Here is a 16,994-nt window from a genome sequence, read left to right on the forward strand (position 1 = left end):
ATAAAAAAAAAAAGCATAGTTTTGTCCTTTATTGGGTTCAGATTTATTTCTTTAACTTTGTTTCGAATTCTAGTTGAGTTGTGTATCTGGTCAGTCATTTCATGTTGTGTATTGCTTGTAAAACGGTTCCTCTCTTGTGGGTGACAACTTGTGAAGTTTTATTGGAAGGAACAAGCTGTGGTTGATACAGCGTACACAACTCTAGAAAGTCCCCAAGCTATTGTTATACCTGATGTCATATATCACACTTGTTTCATGGTCATTCAATAGCTTCTTAGAAATGTTTCTGTAACATCATCTGTTGTAACTGTTGTTTGAAAAGAATGTTTGAATCAAGTGTTGTTTAAAAAAGTGTCACAAAAGTAATGATTTTACAGAAGTAAGCATGCAGTTGTGAGTTTGTGAGTAATAATGTTTCTGTAGAGCATGTGGGAAGTGATACATGAGGAAAGAGGGGGAAAACCAGCTTAAAGTTAGTTGAACCTATTTACATTGCTCTATGGTGTATATATTTGTAACACAGTCACCTTATGAAGAGTATAATTATTATTTAAGAGAATATATATTATATATTCCAAATGCTTAAACAACTTAACAGATTTTCTTTTGCCACCTTCTTTTGAGAGCTCTTATTGATGTGTCATGTAATGTAAGCGTGATGATGAACTCATCTGTTTCTATAGTTTTGTTTTGTAACTGGTCTTTTTTTACTTATCTAGCCTTTTTCGTGCTTTTAAACTATTTATAATAGTATAGCTCTTAAAGCTTCAAACATGTTGTCAAATCAACACTGTCAGAGTTTTCAAACAATGCAGAATTTGTTGCAGAATTTTCATGGTAATATCAATGTGATGTTAGTTTTTAGAGAGCCACATGACTAACTGTGACCAGTTTTACAAACTGAAAGTGCAGACAGAGATCATTTCCTCTGGTTTACGGTTTAAACCGCAAGTGCAATATAAGCCATGCTGTTGCCAGGCTTGAGTAGCAGAGATGATGTCTCCACCTAGTGTTCACATGAATGTGATTTAATCCTTATATTGCAGTATGCTCAAATGTCCTTAAATAATTCTTGATCCTGCATTAGTGTGAGTAAAAGCATTTAACAGAGTAAGCCGGGGACACACTTAACGGCTGTAAGGGCGATTATGAATGTAATTTGATACTTACAGAGACCGTTGCGTTCAGTCAGTGTTCACAGTCGGTGTTTAAAATCTGCTCCAGTCGTTGGAAACAGTCTGTAAGTGTGTTTAGTTCAGTCTTAGGATGTTTCAGCTAGTCGTTAAGTGTGTCCCCGCAGTAGGGAAAGATGATGGGATTGAATTTTTCAGCCATTTCAGATGGGACATTTCCTGTTTTCCTGTTCACTACCATCCGCAGCTTTAAAGACTTAACATGCCACAACAGCAAACTTTGTTATCTTTCCTTGAAAGAATGTTTCTCAGGACCGAAAGGAAAGTAGTCTATGTTGAACAAAATTAGAACAAAATGTTATGTTTGTCATGAACACAACTTGAGACTATTTGAGACTATACTTTTACTATTTGTAGGCATTGGTAAATGATGGTATCAGAAAGTGTAAAGAAGCAAAAATTTGCAAACAGCAATGAGGAATCATTCAGTATGGGAGAGCCGGGCACAACCTAACGCTTTTTGACTTTCTGTAAATCTGCTTAGTATTTCAGGGTATTTATTTTTAATACCCTGAAATAATTGAATACCACATTAATTTCCCACGTCTAGTACAATTATGTGGTTTTATTAATACAGTGTATACTTTTTTTCTTGATATAGCCAGAAAGAATGGAAGTGAAATGTGACAACATGCCCCATGGGTGGGGTACATTGTAACATGACCATATGACAGCTTAAAATGCTATCTGATCTAATCAAAAAAATATACAAGACAAACTAAAACATTTTCTCAATAAAATACAATTATTAACTTTTTTTCATATAAAATAATGGCATTTTTTTAAAGCTGCTAGCTTTTTTGGGTTAAAAATTATCCAAAATAATTTTTTGAGCAAGTACATAACCAGCCAGTGTTCAAAACGATCTGCTTTTCGTATCTCGATTCAAAATGGTAAGCTTGTAATAATGTTTTTAATTTCAGAGGTACTGGTGGATTTCCACGGGAAATTCGAGCATGTCTTTGCGTCATTACGTCACATCTGTACACATAAAGAAGGTGTCTCTGCTAGTAGGCTATGTTGTCTGTGAGGATGTGAGTGGTGGAGATTTTTTTTTTTTACTGTTTATTTGACATGGCAGATGTATGTATAGTATATGGCATTTTATAGTATGGCAACTAGTAAATACACTAAGTTTCGTCATTCTAGTATGTGTGGAAGTATTTAAAACAAGGGTGTTACCGCTAACCCCGCGTTATTGTGCCCCGCTCTCCCCTACGTAAGATATTTCTGTTTATTTTTGTGTGAAGCACATATAGATTGATTTGAATAGCTTAATATAAATTAATTAATAATGTGAACCAGTGACTGTTTATACTGTATGTGCACTAATAATGTGATTATTATTTTGCAATAATCAGAGTAGGACTTAATTGCATTAAGATGTTTACATGACACAAACTAACCTCTTCACTCCCGTTTACACACGATGTTCATTATTCTGATTAGTTGCTAGGAATTGTGGTTATTTTTATGCATTATGTATATACCCCAATTTAAAGTGTAAATAAACTCACTGGCCACTGTTTTAATCTACTTTTGTCTAAAGCAAAAAAAAATTATATGGATGTATTTTATTTTTTGGTAATGTGCCTAAAATGTCTTTATTTATATTAAGACATTAGTGTTACGCAACGATGTCAACATGATCTCAGTTTCAGTTTCTTGCCTTTTTTATGGCCGGTATATATAGTGATGTAGAATTTGTAACTTAAATACTGTATGTCTTCAAGATGAAGTCTAAAAATGGACATTTATAGTATGTATAAAATCTTATGGCAAAGTACACACAACAAGTGACCAGCGACTGTGTAGTAATGTGATAGAATGTGCAAGAAGATCTTCAATTGAAATGAGCTATTTGAATATGAAAATCATGCTTTGCTTGCCGTCACATTAGAATTGTATTTATTTATCCTCATGCTGCAGTAGCCTATGCTGAAAGGATAACACCGCACTCACGAACAACAAGGTGCCAGACAAACAAAACTGAAGATCTCAAAAGATAAATAAAACTGTCTGCACACTTGAATCCTTTCAGCAAATTTAATAGCCAAGCTTTCGGTCAGACGACCATCCTCAGGGCATACAGACAGCAGTAGCCTATGCTAAAATGTCCTCAAATAATTCGTTATCCTGCATTTACTGCATACAGTATGAGTAAAAGCATTTAATACTACAGTATAGGGAAAAAGTGGGAACGCAACATTAATTCAATTCAGATTTATTTATATTGCGCTTTTCACAATACACATCATTTCAAAGCAGCTTTACAGAAAATGCATGAGTCCATATTACAATTTAGAGTGATCTGTTATCAGAGGTAACTGTCTAAGTTATGTATTTCAGAAATGTACATATACAAAATCACAGTTAGCAAAAAAAGGTATTCATTTAAACAATGTAATAATTTAATGCAGAAACATTGAGGTAATGAATACTTGTTTGTTAACAAATAATTGTGACATTTAGAAACATGTAGCATTGGTACATGTTGATTCAGAGTTTGCGTCATCTGAAGTCTTCGCAGGGTTTGGCGCCGTCTCTTCATAGGTGTTGAGCATCTGAAATCTTCATAATATAGGCTGGATCCAAACTGGAGCTGACATACTCTAGTTACCTCAGGATGGACATCCCGAGATAGAACAAAGAAGCAAATAGAAAATAAATAGCGTAGCTGCTGTTCATAAAATTTCAATTAAAGATAATCATGAGCATTTAATCTGAGATAACTAAAGTGCAAGGTTATGAGATGTATGATGTGAATGCTTGGCTAAAGAGATGCGTCTTTGATCTATATTTAAACTGGGAGATTGAGTCTGAACCCCCGAACATTATCAGGAAGGCTAGTCCAGAGTTTAGGAGCCCAGTGTGAAAACGCTCTCTCTCCTTTAGTGGACTTATATTCTAGGTACTATCAAAAGCCCAGAGTTTTGTGACTTTAAAGAGCATGATGGATTATAAGGCAATAGAATATAAGATTAGTTAAATACACAGGAGCTAAATCATTACTTTGTAATTGATATGGAACTTAATAGGTAACCAGTGTAGAGATAAAAATAAAATTGGAGTTATATGATCACATTTTCTTGACATTAGAGTGTCAAATCAAATACAGTAATAGAAGTTTTGATTCAGTCAAAGCAGGTGAGGCTTCTTTATGAATTTGATAATCATCTGCACATTTTATCTTTGTCTCCGCACTTTGATACCAAGTGATTTATTGCCACTGTACCTCACCTTATTTCTGCTTTACCTCACCTGCCCCTGGACCAGCCTAAAGTGAAAAGTGAAAGTGAATGCAGAATTTACCCTCTGCATTTAACAAAACATCACAAACATGCAAAGGGCGGGGGGGGGGGGGGGGGGGGGGGGGTGTTTTGACTAAATCTGGTCCACATTGCAGCTTAATCTGTTCTGGACAACAATAACTGAGACAAACATGTAAAGCAACCAAAGACATTTTGTTTTGTTTTACTTGCCATTTATTGGCAGGGTTAACCTGATATAACCAGTGCTGCGACATCACACTTGTACGTGTGTATGTCTTTGAACCTCCTGGGGTGACTTTAGCAGTTTTACATACATCTCTGTGTAAAAAAATATAGGATTTACAAAAAAAAAAAAAAAATTGAGGTAAGAAAATACACGTTTATGTTTGACCGTAGTTTACAATGATGTTAATGCTGTAAAAAGAAATCTTGGAATTAGCTCTGAAAATATAACATTTTACTTTCCCGGATTTAACTTGTTCAGATAACTCAAATATCCAAGTTGTCACTTAATGCAACTTCACATTTCAAGTTGACTTAAACTTTTACAAATGAACACAAAGTTAAATAAACAATTGTTACAGTTTACAGCATACTATTGTCAAACACACTATCTGTTAAGTTTATAGGGTTTAGTCTACTGTATGTTTTGTGTATTTCCATATGTTTTCACTTTGCTGTTGACTATTGATTTAATTTGATTTCCAGTGTGCATTCATGCCCAAGGTCTAAAATATGAATGTTTTCACTTTGTTACAAATGAAATGTGTTGCAACACTTATTGGTCTTCCCTGATCCACAATTTAAATAATAATAACACTAGTAGTAAAATAATAAGAATTTAATTGCATAACTTATTAAAAAAAAAAAAAAAAAAAAAAAACATTTATATAGCATATGTTCGAATTTTGTGTTAAACCGCAGTGTCAAGATATCATCAATATTATGCTTTTTGAACATGTTGAATACTTTTAGCGCATGATGGAATGTTTTGTCCATCGATAAGATGCTACTGTACGTGCTGAAACATCTTCAATGAAAATTAGCTATTTGAATATGAAAATTACTAGCATCTTGACTCTCATTCTGATGCTCATTCTGAAGTTTAATTATAAATAGTGTAATTTGGTGCGTTCAGGAGGGTCAGACTCTGGAGGTTACTTTTATTTTAGTTCCAGGCTAATATTGTCACATGCCTGTCCTGTCTTGTGCTGCACATGGGTGTTTTGTTATTTTGGGCCATGTGCTCGTGTCATTGTCTGATCCATCCCCCTTGTTATCTGATTTTTGTTTAAGTTCATCCACCTGTTCCCTCCTGATTAGTTTCCCTTTATAAGTCCCCTCTTGTTTGCAGTCTGTGTCGGTACGTTGTCTAATGTTTCCCGTTCCCCGTGATTCTCAGTACGTTTCATGTTCTGTTTTGGTTTTGTATTTGTTATGTTTTCCCCTCGAGGGGTTTTGTTTTCTTTTGTAATAAACAACATTCTCCTGCACTTGAGTCCTCACACCTTTTGCATTGTACCAGCCGTGACAAATATGTTATAATCTGTGACATACTTGTGTCTCAGGCATCTGTGCACTTTTTCAAAGACTTGATATCACTAACCTGGACAACTTACATTTACATGTAGATTTATTTATTATGCAGACACTTTTATCCAAAGTGACTAACGAATGAGTAACATCACCAGCAAATTCTCATAAGAACCAATGATATTCAAGTACAGCAACTCTGTATTCCTGTAGCTCAAAAACTAGAGCATGTCTATGCAGCAAGCTTAACACTCCTCCAAAAAGTACCCCAGACAGAGCTGACTTCAAGTGCATTTAATGGAAGCGGTGTAAAACTGCAAAAAACAACAGTAGAAAATAAACATTAACTTATCTGACACTTAGATGAGCATAAACCTCTTCTGATACGTCATTCTCAAATATATATAGCATACATAACAATAGCATAGACAACATTACAATATCATTGCATACCACAACAGCTTGCATTCATTTTAGTATGCAAATGTTTACACAAATTTGAAATTAAACCAAAAGATTCTTAAATACCCAAATTACAATGCAAATCCAACAAGCATGTAAAATGTGCTTGGTAGTCCATCTGTATGCACATCTAACATCTTCAAATGCAACACCATGATATATGATGAACACGAAAGAACATTCATAACATTATTGATTAAGCCTTAACCCTTGAAGACAATGCCTTTTCAAGAGTAAAGTATGGATGGTGATGGATATCAAATGTGTGCTCTCTCTCAAATGCCTCGCAACAAAATGGCTTAACAGCACATGCTCTACTAAAGGGCATATTACCTCTAGGGTTCGCTAAATTGCAAACTGGAGCATTATGTCACTAACAACATGGGTTCGATTCCCAGAGAATGCATGACCTGATCAAATGTAAAATTTACTGTAGGTCACTTTGGATAAAAGTATCTGCCTTTAATCCTGTATGTTCCAGCAGATTTATATCTTACAACACCGAGAAAGTATCAGTTCCATCAAAGGATACACTCAACACTGTCTTTCAAAAACTGTATGGACCAGTTACTATGCAGATTGTTAAAATAGAACCTTTTAAAAACTTAATGTAATTGGTACAATAATTAAAACTTAGAATAAAATGCAGAAATTGTTATAATAGAAATAGATATATATATAATATAATAGAAAAAAAGGGTTTGGTAAGTTCTGATGTTTAAACATTTGGAATGCATTTCTTGACATGAAGTATGTGAAGTCATGATACATTTGCAATGTACTGTTTGTATTCACTCCTTACAGAACTGTGACAGAAATGTTTGATTAATGTTTGATCATCTCTTATTAGAATCCAGCAGAGAGGATCTGTGTGAGCAGTCATGGACGGGAGTCTGTTTGTGCTGCTGCTGTCAGGTTGGTGTGGTCATGTGTAATCTGTATTTATGATGATGTGTACACATATAGATGGTTTAACATGTTGATTTTAACAGGGCTCTTCTGGAGCAGTTCTGCTCTTTCTCGTCAGTACCACTATATAAATGTGAGAATGTCATGGCCAGAGGCTCAGAGTTACTGCAGAGCGAAGTACACTGACCTGGCTACTGTAGACACCATGGATGATGTGAACAGGCTGGTGAATATAGTGGATGCTGGATACAGTGAATCAGTGTGGATTGGACTGAAGAGAGGGACACAGAAACGCTGGGCTTGGTCTAATGGAGAAAACACACTCACACAGTTTAGTGCCTGGGATGAAAACGAACCAATCAGTCATAAAGAATGTGGTTATTTTGCCATTGGAGTTTGGTATAGTTATCCATGCTCATCAAATTTACACTATGTTTGCTACAGCGGTGAGTTCTGAGTTGTTATCTGTGTAAATGTGTAAATATAAATCTATCTTGGGTTGAAGATGATTCTTCTTTTCCATTCTTCGATAGAAAGTGAATACATCAGGGTACAGGTTTATAAGAACTGGAGTGATGCTCAGAGCTACTGCAGACAGCATCATACAGATCTGGCCACCATCCACAACTCTGAGGAACAGAATAAGATAAAGAGTATTGTTCCATCGGGATCGTGGGTCTGGATTGGGCTGTTCCAGGACTCTTGGGAATGGTCTGACAAGTGGAGCCTCTTCTTTAGAAACTGGGCAGCAGGACAACCTTCCCAGAGTTCAGGATCTGGTGACTGTGTCGGCATGTCAAGAACCAATTCTGGGAAATGGGCTCATGAAAGCTGTGATCTAAAGCATCCTTTTATTTGCTATGGAGGTGAGTTTCCACAGTTAACAGAATCAAATGTTTCAAACAAGAGATTTATAGATCATTCTTGAAACAGATATTACAAACAACTGTCACTGATAGGGATGTAACGATTCACTCAACTCACAGTGCGATACGATACAATTCACGATACGATTTTCTCACAATTTTTTTAACAAAATGTGATTTAAGACAAATTGAAAGAGTCCTTTTTTTTTTCTCAGACAAAATGCTGCACATTTCTCTGTAAAATTAAAATGCAAATAATAACACTAAATTGACATTTTAAAACAAATCCCCCAAAAGACCCTCCAGGGAGATCTTCCAATGCTGTTTTCTTGTTTCAGCTCAGTCTGTCTGTTACAGGCGGTGGATACTGGCACCTTCTTTACCCTCATCCTGCACAAAGAGTAATTTAATTAAAATCTAAAATAATTTAAAAACAGCAGTGACAGGGGTTTCACACTGTGATAAAGGCAAGATTTTAATATTTTTTTCTTATCATTTGTATCATTACACTTGGAAAAGTTAGAAAAACAGAACACATTGAATAATAATTCAGTGTCAACATCTACGCGCTTGCCATGTTCTCTTACGAGAGGTTCTCTCGTACTGCGTAATATCTTACGCTATGGGGAAATCTCTTTTCCACGAGATATTGAAGCCAAAAATTATCCTTAATTTTGTAATAATGTAAAACGCTGCAGCACCACGCAGACATAGGCGAGACAGCTTGCGCGCCTATTGGTTGCTCTGCGGCAACTGCAGCAGCCTATCAACAAGGCCCTGTCGTGACGTCAGCTCCAATGAGGGTGCTTCGCGCCGTAAACGGGCGTGGCCTTGGGCTGTAATATAGCTCGGGAGGCTGATATAGCTGATTTTCATCCCTTCAAGCAGAGCTCACGCGTCACTGGATCCTGAGAGAAGAAGCCGCGCCGTCAGAAAAAGCCTTTTCAGCGGGACAAGCCTTGCATCTGAAGCCGCTGGCCGCGCCGCCTTCAGCTGCCGTTCCTGCTGCGCTATCCGGCGTTATATCCTTTTCTCTGCTACTGTGTTTTGTGTGTGTGTGTCATTGCACTAAAAGAGCTGGGCGTCTTTTTCAAGATACCCCTTTCCTGCCTGGGTGAGGTTCACGCAGCTCTTGCGAGCTACTGCCTATGGCGACTCTGAGGACTCGCCTGGCATCCTTTCTGAGACTGCACCTCTGCCCGCCGCGGTACCGCGCCATAAAAAGCGCCGTGCTCGGAACCTCCCCCAACCCGCAAAAGCTCGCCGATTCGCTCGCCTGCTTCACCCGCTTCGCTAGAGTCTTTTCCTGATGGACAGCGGCCACAGCTTTCCGTCGTGGATATTGACCAGGAAGCCGCGTCTGTGGGGGATGATACCTGCTCTCCCTCTGTTCGAGCCGCGCAAACTGCGCCGTTCACAGAGAGGTCGGGAACGGACGGTCCCGGGGCTAGTTTTTCTTTACGTTACAAGAAAGCTACCCCGCCTTCATTCACCCGTCACTCACCGGCGTAAGAAGAAGAAAGAGTTTTTAGTTCCGCCGAGGCCGGTCTAACCTCCATTTCTCACACATTTCTCAGTCCCCTCTTAAGTCAGGCAACTGGAAATATCAATATTGCAGCAAACGAGCCTGTTATAATACACGCACGCCTGCAAACAAACGCCGAAGCAAAACATGATGACGCTCTCTCTCCCTTTGCTCGTGCCGCGCAATCTGCACCGTTCGCTTTCGCTCTGTCAAGTTCCCTTAAAAGACGACTGCAGATGTGTATTTTGCAGCCAACGAGTGCGTTGTACTACCCGCCCGCCTGCACCCAAACACCGTTTCTAAAAACGGTTTCTAAAGACTGGACATTCAGCGCATGACGGAAACCTTTCGCTGCGGTGCTATAGTCCCGCTCAGAAAGTTTCAAAGGATGCTGGGTCTCATGGCCTCAGCATCATCAGTACTTCAACTGGGTCTGCTTCGCATACGTCCACTGCAGTTCTGGTTAAAAGCGCGAGTGCCGCGCCGAATGTGGACCTCCGGTCTTTTTCGCCTCAAGGTCGATCGGAAATGTGTCTCAGCTCTGAAACCTTGGGAAGCGATCGACTGGTACCAGTCAGGTGTAAGCCTGGGGACTTCCTCGAGTGTGAAGGTGGTGTCTACGGACGCCTCCACCTCGGGATGGGGAGCGCTGCTCGAGTCCCGAAACCTTTACAGGCTGACGGAACGCCTCCTGGTCTGGGCCCAGCACAATCTGTGCTCGCTGAGAGCAGCGCACGTGCCCGGCCACCCGAATGCGGGACCAGACAGACTGTCCAGGAACAATGTTCCAGCAGGTGAATGGTCTTTACACCCACAGACAGTCCAGCTGCTGTGGGAGGCATTTGGCAGAGCGGAAGTAGACCTGTTTGCGTCTCAAGAAAACGCTCACTGTCCGAAATTTTTCTCCAAGAGCAAGGATGCGCTGGCCCACGTCTGGCCCCGCTGCCCGCTCTATGCTTTTCCCCCCGTCGCGTTCCTACCTCAGGTATTAGAGCGGATCAGGGAAAACGGATGCTCAGTGCTACTAGTAGCTCTGTTCTGGAAGAACCAGGCCTGGTTCCCAGTTCTGATGCAGCTGACAAGCACTGCCCCATGGCTGATACCAGTGAGGAGGGACCTCCTCTCTCAAGCCAGAGGCTCGATCTGGCATCCTCGCCCGGGGCTTGGTCCCTACATGCGTGGGCCATCAACGGGTACCCACTAGCCTCCCGGAGGGAGTGTTAAACACGATCACGCAGGCTAGAGCCCCCTCTACGAGACGGCTTTATTCCTCAAAATGGTCTGTGTTCTCTAGCTGGTGCACAGCCTGTGGCATATCACCCCCAGATTGTGGAGTGACGGAGGTTCTCTCCTTCCTGCAAGAGCTACTGGATAAGGGCAGGACCCCATCCACGCTCAAGGTTTATGTGGCGGCTATAGCAGCGTTTACTAAACCAACGCTTGGCCAGTCACTTGGAAGGAACGATCTGGTCATTCGCTTCCTCAGAGGAGCTAAGAGGCTAAATCCTCCCAGACCTCCCTCAGTTCCCGTATGGGACCTTTCCACGGTCTTGGAAGGTGCCCCATTCGAGCCAATCCAATCAGTGGATATCATACACTTGTCTTTCAAAACAGTGTTTCTTCTGGCTCTCGCTTCAGTGAAGCATATTGGGGACTTACAAACGCTCTCAGTGAGCGCGACATGTATGGAGTTTGGGCCAAATGACTCGAAAATCATACTCAAACTGAGGCACGGGTATGTTCCTAAATCCCTCAACACACCGTTCAGGTCTCAGGTGATTTCCCTGTCAGCCCTGCCGTTCTCTAACGAGGAAAAGGATGCCAGCTTCCTTTGCCCGGTCAGGGCATTAAGGGCTTATGTGTCTCGCTCATCTGTCTTCAGACAGACAGAGCAGCTCTTTGTCTCGTTCAACGGCCGTTCTAAGGGACTAACCGTGTCGAAACAGAGCCTATCCAGATGGATAGTCGATGCTATAGAAGGGCTTGCAGTGCCCGTTAGGTGTTAGAGCGCACTCCTCAAGAGGCATGGCATCATCGTGGGCTTGGTCTAGTGGGATTGCCTTACAAGATATCTGTATGGCGGCGGCAGGCTGGGCCTCCCCGTCTACATTTATAAGGTTTTATAACCTAGAGGTTCCCGCTTTGCAGGCTAAGCTGCTTTCGGTCTGATAAGTCGGTATTATCTGCCCCGATGTTTTCTGCCCAGAATACTGAAACTACTTGAGCAACACTCGCTGATCGATCATGCAGCTCTATGGGCAGTGTGTAAGACCCATAATATTCACCAGACTAGGCCGAGTTTTCGCACTGGCTGTGTGTGAAACACTATTTATATAATCGCTCCTTATAGGATGCTATTCATTGTAGGAATGATGCTATTTTAGCCCCTCTTCCTGGACTCTCTGTGGGTCCCTGATGATCATGTACTATATGGGCCCCGGGCACCTGCCCTTGGGACTTTGGTACTGGATCTAAGCACGCACAGCGTTTTACACTGTGGTCCCCATAACGTAAAATATTACGCAGTACGAGAGAACTTTTGTAAGAGAACGTACTCGGTTACTAACGTAACCTCGGTTCTCTCTAGAGAGGGAACGGGTACTGCGTATCTTGCCGTGCCTGCAACACGCTCTGGTTCGCTCCGGCGATGAAAACCAACTATATCAGCCTCCCGAGCTATATTATAGGCCAAGGCCACGCCCGTTTACGGCGGGACGTGACGCAGTGGGCGCGAAGCGCCCTCATTGGAGCTGACGTCACGATAGGGCCTTGTCGATAGGCTGCTGCAGTTGCCGCAGAGCAGCCAGTAGGCGCATGAGCAGTCTCGCCTATGTCTGCGTGGTGCTGCAACGCGTTTTACATTATTACAAAATTAAGGATAATTTTTGGCTTCAATATCTCGTGGAAAAGAGATTTCCCCATAGCGTAAGATATTACGCAGTACTCTCTAGAGAGAACCGAGGTTACGTTAGTAACCGAGTACGCTTGCTACTGTTTGACGGTGCGTTCACACTCGCAGAGCGAGCTTTTTCAGTTAATTCAAGGAAGTTGAGCTTTGCGGTGTGCACGCATCATCCGTAAAGCTAGCTACAACTTGCTTGCTGCTAGCGTGCTTGTAAAGCGAGGTCAGAGTATTAAACGCCGCTGCTGATTAAAATGTGTATCGTGATTTGTTAAACATCTCAACCGACTTGATTGTCAACCGGCTCGGAGTGAATCGTTACATCCCTATATATCTTCTGTGTTGATGATGACCAACTCTTAATGTCTCTAGATGACAAGTTAATTAAAAAGCAGATCGTAAGACTGGAATTCTCCTGTAATGGAGAATGCACACTGAATGATCCTTCACTACAGACTGCCATTCTGAATGAGGTTTGTGCCTTAAAAATTGTGTTCAGTTTAAGTGTCAAATGTTGGATGCATAACAGTACCATGACAGCCGCACACATAATCCAATATCATTGTGCTTGTGAGTTTTGAGCAGGCAAGCAACTCTCATATCACATTGTTGCTGTTATTAGGTTTGGACTTTTTTTAATTATTATTTTGCTGGTCTTCCAGATCAGTGTAAAGCTGAAGAGCTTGGGCCTGGAAAGTGACAGCAAAATAACCTGGAGAAAAAGTGAAGGTGAAGATGAAGATGTGTTTCATCGGAAGATCACTCATACAGCGAGTTCCAATGATAAATGTAATGAAAAGTAATCTGTTATTTACATCTTTATATCAAAATTCAAAACAGACTTGAAGAAAATAAAGGGGTTTTTATTTTTAGTCAAGCTAGATTGTTTTAAGGAATTGTGAAGTAGTTGTAGTAGAATTATCTATATTATTTAAGCACCATGAAGTGTCATATTATGTTAAATATACCATTTACTATAGCTTCTAGAGTCTCTAGTTTCTTGTTTCTAGAGTATATGCGTTAAATAACTTTAATATGCTATGTGTTTAAAATCAAATTCAATTTGTAAAACTCTTTCTCTCTTTCTCTCTCTCTCTCTCTGCATTCTGAGATAACATGAATGATAAATAACATATAGAGTAAGTATAGATATACTAAGTAGATATGCTATATGTGTTCAAAATAAAAATGTACTTTGTAAAACTAAAGATTGGGAATTCAACTTTTATTATTTTATTAACACTGTATTAACTATTTAATGGAAATCTCTCTCTCTCTCTCTCTCTCTCTCTCTCTCTCTCATGCATTCTGAAATAATAATAACATTAATGGTAGATGCTGTTTTTGTTGTTTATACTATTATTATTCTTACCCCATCTATAATATATTGTCAGCCATGTTAATGTTTTATTTTATTTTTTACTTTTTTAAATCGGATGTACCCGGGTACACTGGGTTAGGTTGTACCAACCAACAGCACACAGGTTAGGTGTTATTCATCCTTTCACCACCAGATGACCACAAATTACACCAGTTTGAGAAGTGCAGAGAAATGAACCATTTTAAAACATTTTAAATGGTGCTCCCAAGCACTGAACATGTCTCCCTAATCAGAACACACCTGATTCAATCCACAAGTTTCTAAACATGAATGGCCATATTGTATAATAGTGTATATTTTACACTATTCATTGAAATTGATTATGACATTATTTTTCTGAATGTTGTTCTTTGTCAACAGCTCTATTAATAGTAATAAAATAATAGTTGTAATAATTGTGTATTATAGGTTTTATTTATTAATGCTCTAGTTTTAACAGTAAAACATTTTGATAATAACATTCAATATTTTTGTGAAATCACCATTACAAGTAGCCTATACCAACGATTGAAAAAAATGCTCTGTAAAAACATGGTCGTAATTTTAACTGAAAGACTATATCCTTTACAAGGAAAACTGATATAACCTTACATTTTACACTAAAGAAAAGTAGGCTACAGCAGTAATTATTCTGATATATTATTACAATATAAAATTACTGTTATCTATGTATCTCTTTCTGTGATGGCAAAGCTCCATCTTCAGCCTCATTACTCTTCAGTAGAGATGGGACGGTTGATACCGGGGGCCTGTTTCAGAAAGAAGGTTCAACCAACTCGGAGTTAAAACTTGAACTCTGAGTTGACTTACCCTAAGATGGGAAACTGAGTTTTTGGTTACAGAACAGCTAAAATGAGTTAGTTCAATCAACTCTGAGTTGACTGACTCTGAGTTAAGCGCGTGCACCACAACTATAAAAAGCCATTATCAATGGAGCGCAGATAGTATGAGTCACCATGACAACAGCGCCAGACAAAAAGAGGTCTGCATATTTCTCACCAGCAGAACTGGATGAGCTTCTGCAAGCATATGGAGAGTACAAACACATATTATTATTATTTTTTAAATGTCGACTCCAGCAGCGAAGGACAGAGAGTTAGCTAGAGAGAAAATAGTTGCTCGAGTCAGTGCATATTTTTACATTTTAATTACTGTTATACAGTGTTGGGTGTAATTAATTATCAAGTAATCTAATTACTGTAATTTAATTTAAGGGATTACGCTTAATTCTTCTGTAATTTAAAGTAAAATCTGATGTAATTGCATTGGACTATAGAACAATTTTGTATATTTAACAGACATTTTTTAAAAGGTATATTTTTAATGTAACCTTCTTCCTAACACTTTGGTCAATTCAAGAATAATTCATGCAATTGTATATTGTTTATTTGAAACCATTAAAAGTGCAGTTTCTTGTCCCTCCTTGTATTGTTCAAGTGGTTGAGGTTGATATGGGATTTAGTAATAAGTAGACCAATACTTTCTAAAGACAGTCATTATTACATTAATTACACTGTTGAAGATGTCATTTGTAGTTAGCAAGTAACTTACCCAACTGTTATAATATCAGAGGTGAAACTGGAAGAACAGTATGTTGTTCAACCTAATTTTAATTTTCATGTGGAGCAATCCTGCAGGTATTAAAAGAACATGGCAGCAGCTGAAAATTAAATATAAAAACATAATTCAATCAAGTAAGGCTTGAGCATATCATGGGTGTACCTGACTTCACAAACATTTGACATATTAAATAACTAAAGCATCCAGTGTCTAGCAGTGCAGCAGCATTTTTAGCTGAGGGAATTCCTGGAGGGACTTCAGAGCCAGTCACTCCCGAAGATCCAAGGGCCTTCATAAAATGTAAGAGGTTTACATATGTGTTATTTTTTATATAGGCTATTTTTTATATTTCCATTTATTTTACTTTGGGTTGGGTTTTTTGTTGGTCCCAACAGATTCTGACGGTAATATCTCTTTGGAGCCTCCTGTCCCAACAGAACCCCAGGCAGTTGTAAGTAGCCTGCTCAATACACCAGAAATTATGACAAATAGTATTATAAAGTGTACTGACCAAATGCTCATCACATGACATGGGGATAAAGAGTTTCTGCTGCCACAGAGAGGCCTACAGAGGTAATGTTAATATTATGTGTCTACACATCAAACAATCTACACGATTTTTTCACATTTTTATGTGGAGTCGCCTATAGATTCTTAGTTTAAATCTAAGTGGAAGAACAGCAGGAGGACGGTCCATCAACTTCTGGTGCACAGATCAACACAGTTCAGTGATTTTCAGTAAATGCCACAGTTTAATTCTGTAGAATTTGTTTAGAACTACAGTATGTAATAGTTATATAGACTTCATCTTATATATATATATATATATATATATATATATATATATATATATATATATATATATATTATTATTATTTTTTTTTTTTTAACAGCAGTAAAAATAGCAATATTTTATTTATTAATAAAAGATTAATTTTATTATTAAAAATGTACTGAAAGAATGAATGAGGTGTTTAAACACTGCTTCCTCTTTAAAAAAAAATGGGGAGGAGACCGAAAGAAACCAACGCTATCTCACGACCAATTCGTACGAATTCATACGAATGATAAAAAGATGGCTAATTCGTACGAATTTGTCTAAACCCATGTGATGGGTAGGTTTAGGGGCGGGGTCATGGGTAGGTCATTCGTATCGAATTGGGCAATTCGTAAAATATGTACGATTTTGCAAAAAAGAAATTGTACGTTTTCCCGTGAGATCGGGTTGAAGAAACTCTTGGTTTACCGAAGAAAACCTGCTCCCGACCAGGTTAGGTTCTCTGAGTATAAGTTACCTCTCTTTCAGAACTCTGCTTCCTCAGGTTTGACATACCTCCAATTCTGACACAGAAAACCCAGAGTTTCCCTCATTTCAGGGTTAACATACTCAG

General features: G+C 39.0%; 1 protein-coding gene across 1 annotated transcript; it reads left to right on the forward strand.

The window, feature by feature from the left end:
- Positions 1-428: 428 nt before the first annotated feature.
- Positions 429-13,589, forward strand: LOC311292685 (C-type mannose receptor 2-like). The gene is made up of 6 exons (XM_084412464.1): positions 429-472; positions 7,311-7,375; positions 7,453-7,815; positions 7,903-8,235; positions 13,035-13,135; positions 13,325-13,589. The coding sequence occupies exons 2-6, from the start codon at positions 7,342-7,344 to the stop codon at positions 13,463-13,465; spliced, it is 972 nt and encodes a 323-aa protein (XP_084268590.1). The 5' UTR covers positions 429-472; positions 7,311-7,341; the 3' UTR covers positions 13,466-13,589.
- Positions 13,590-16,994: the final 3,405 nt, after the last annotated feature.

This window comes from Rutilus rutilus (genome assembly GCF_951802725.1).
Source record: "Rutilus rutilus genome assembly, chromosome: 6".
In the NCBI taxonomy this organism is placed as follows: Eukaryota; Metazoa; Chordata; class Actinopteri; order Cypriniformes; family Leuciscidae; genus Rutilus; species Rutilus rutilus.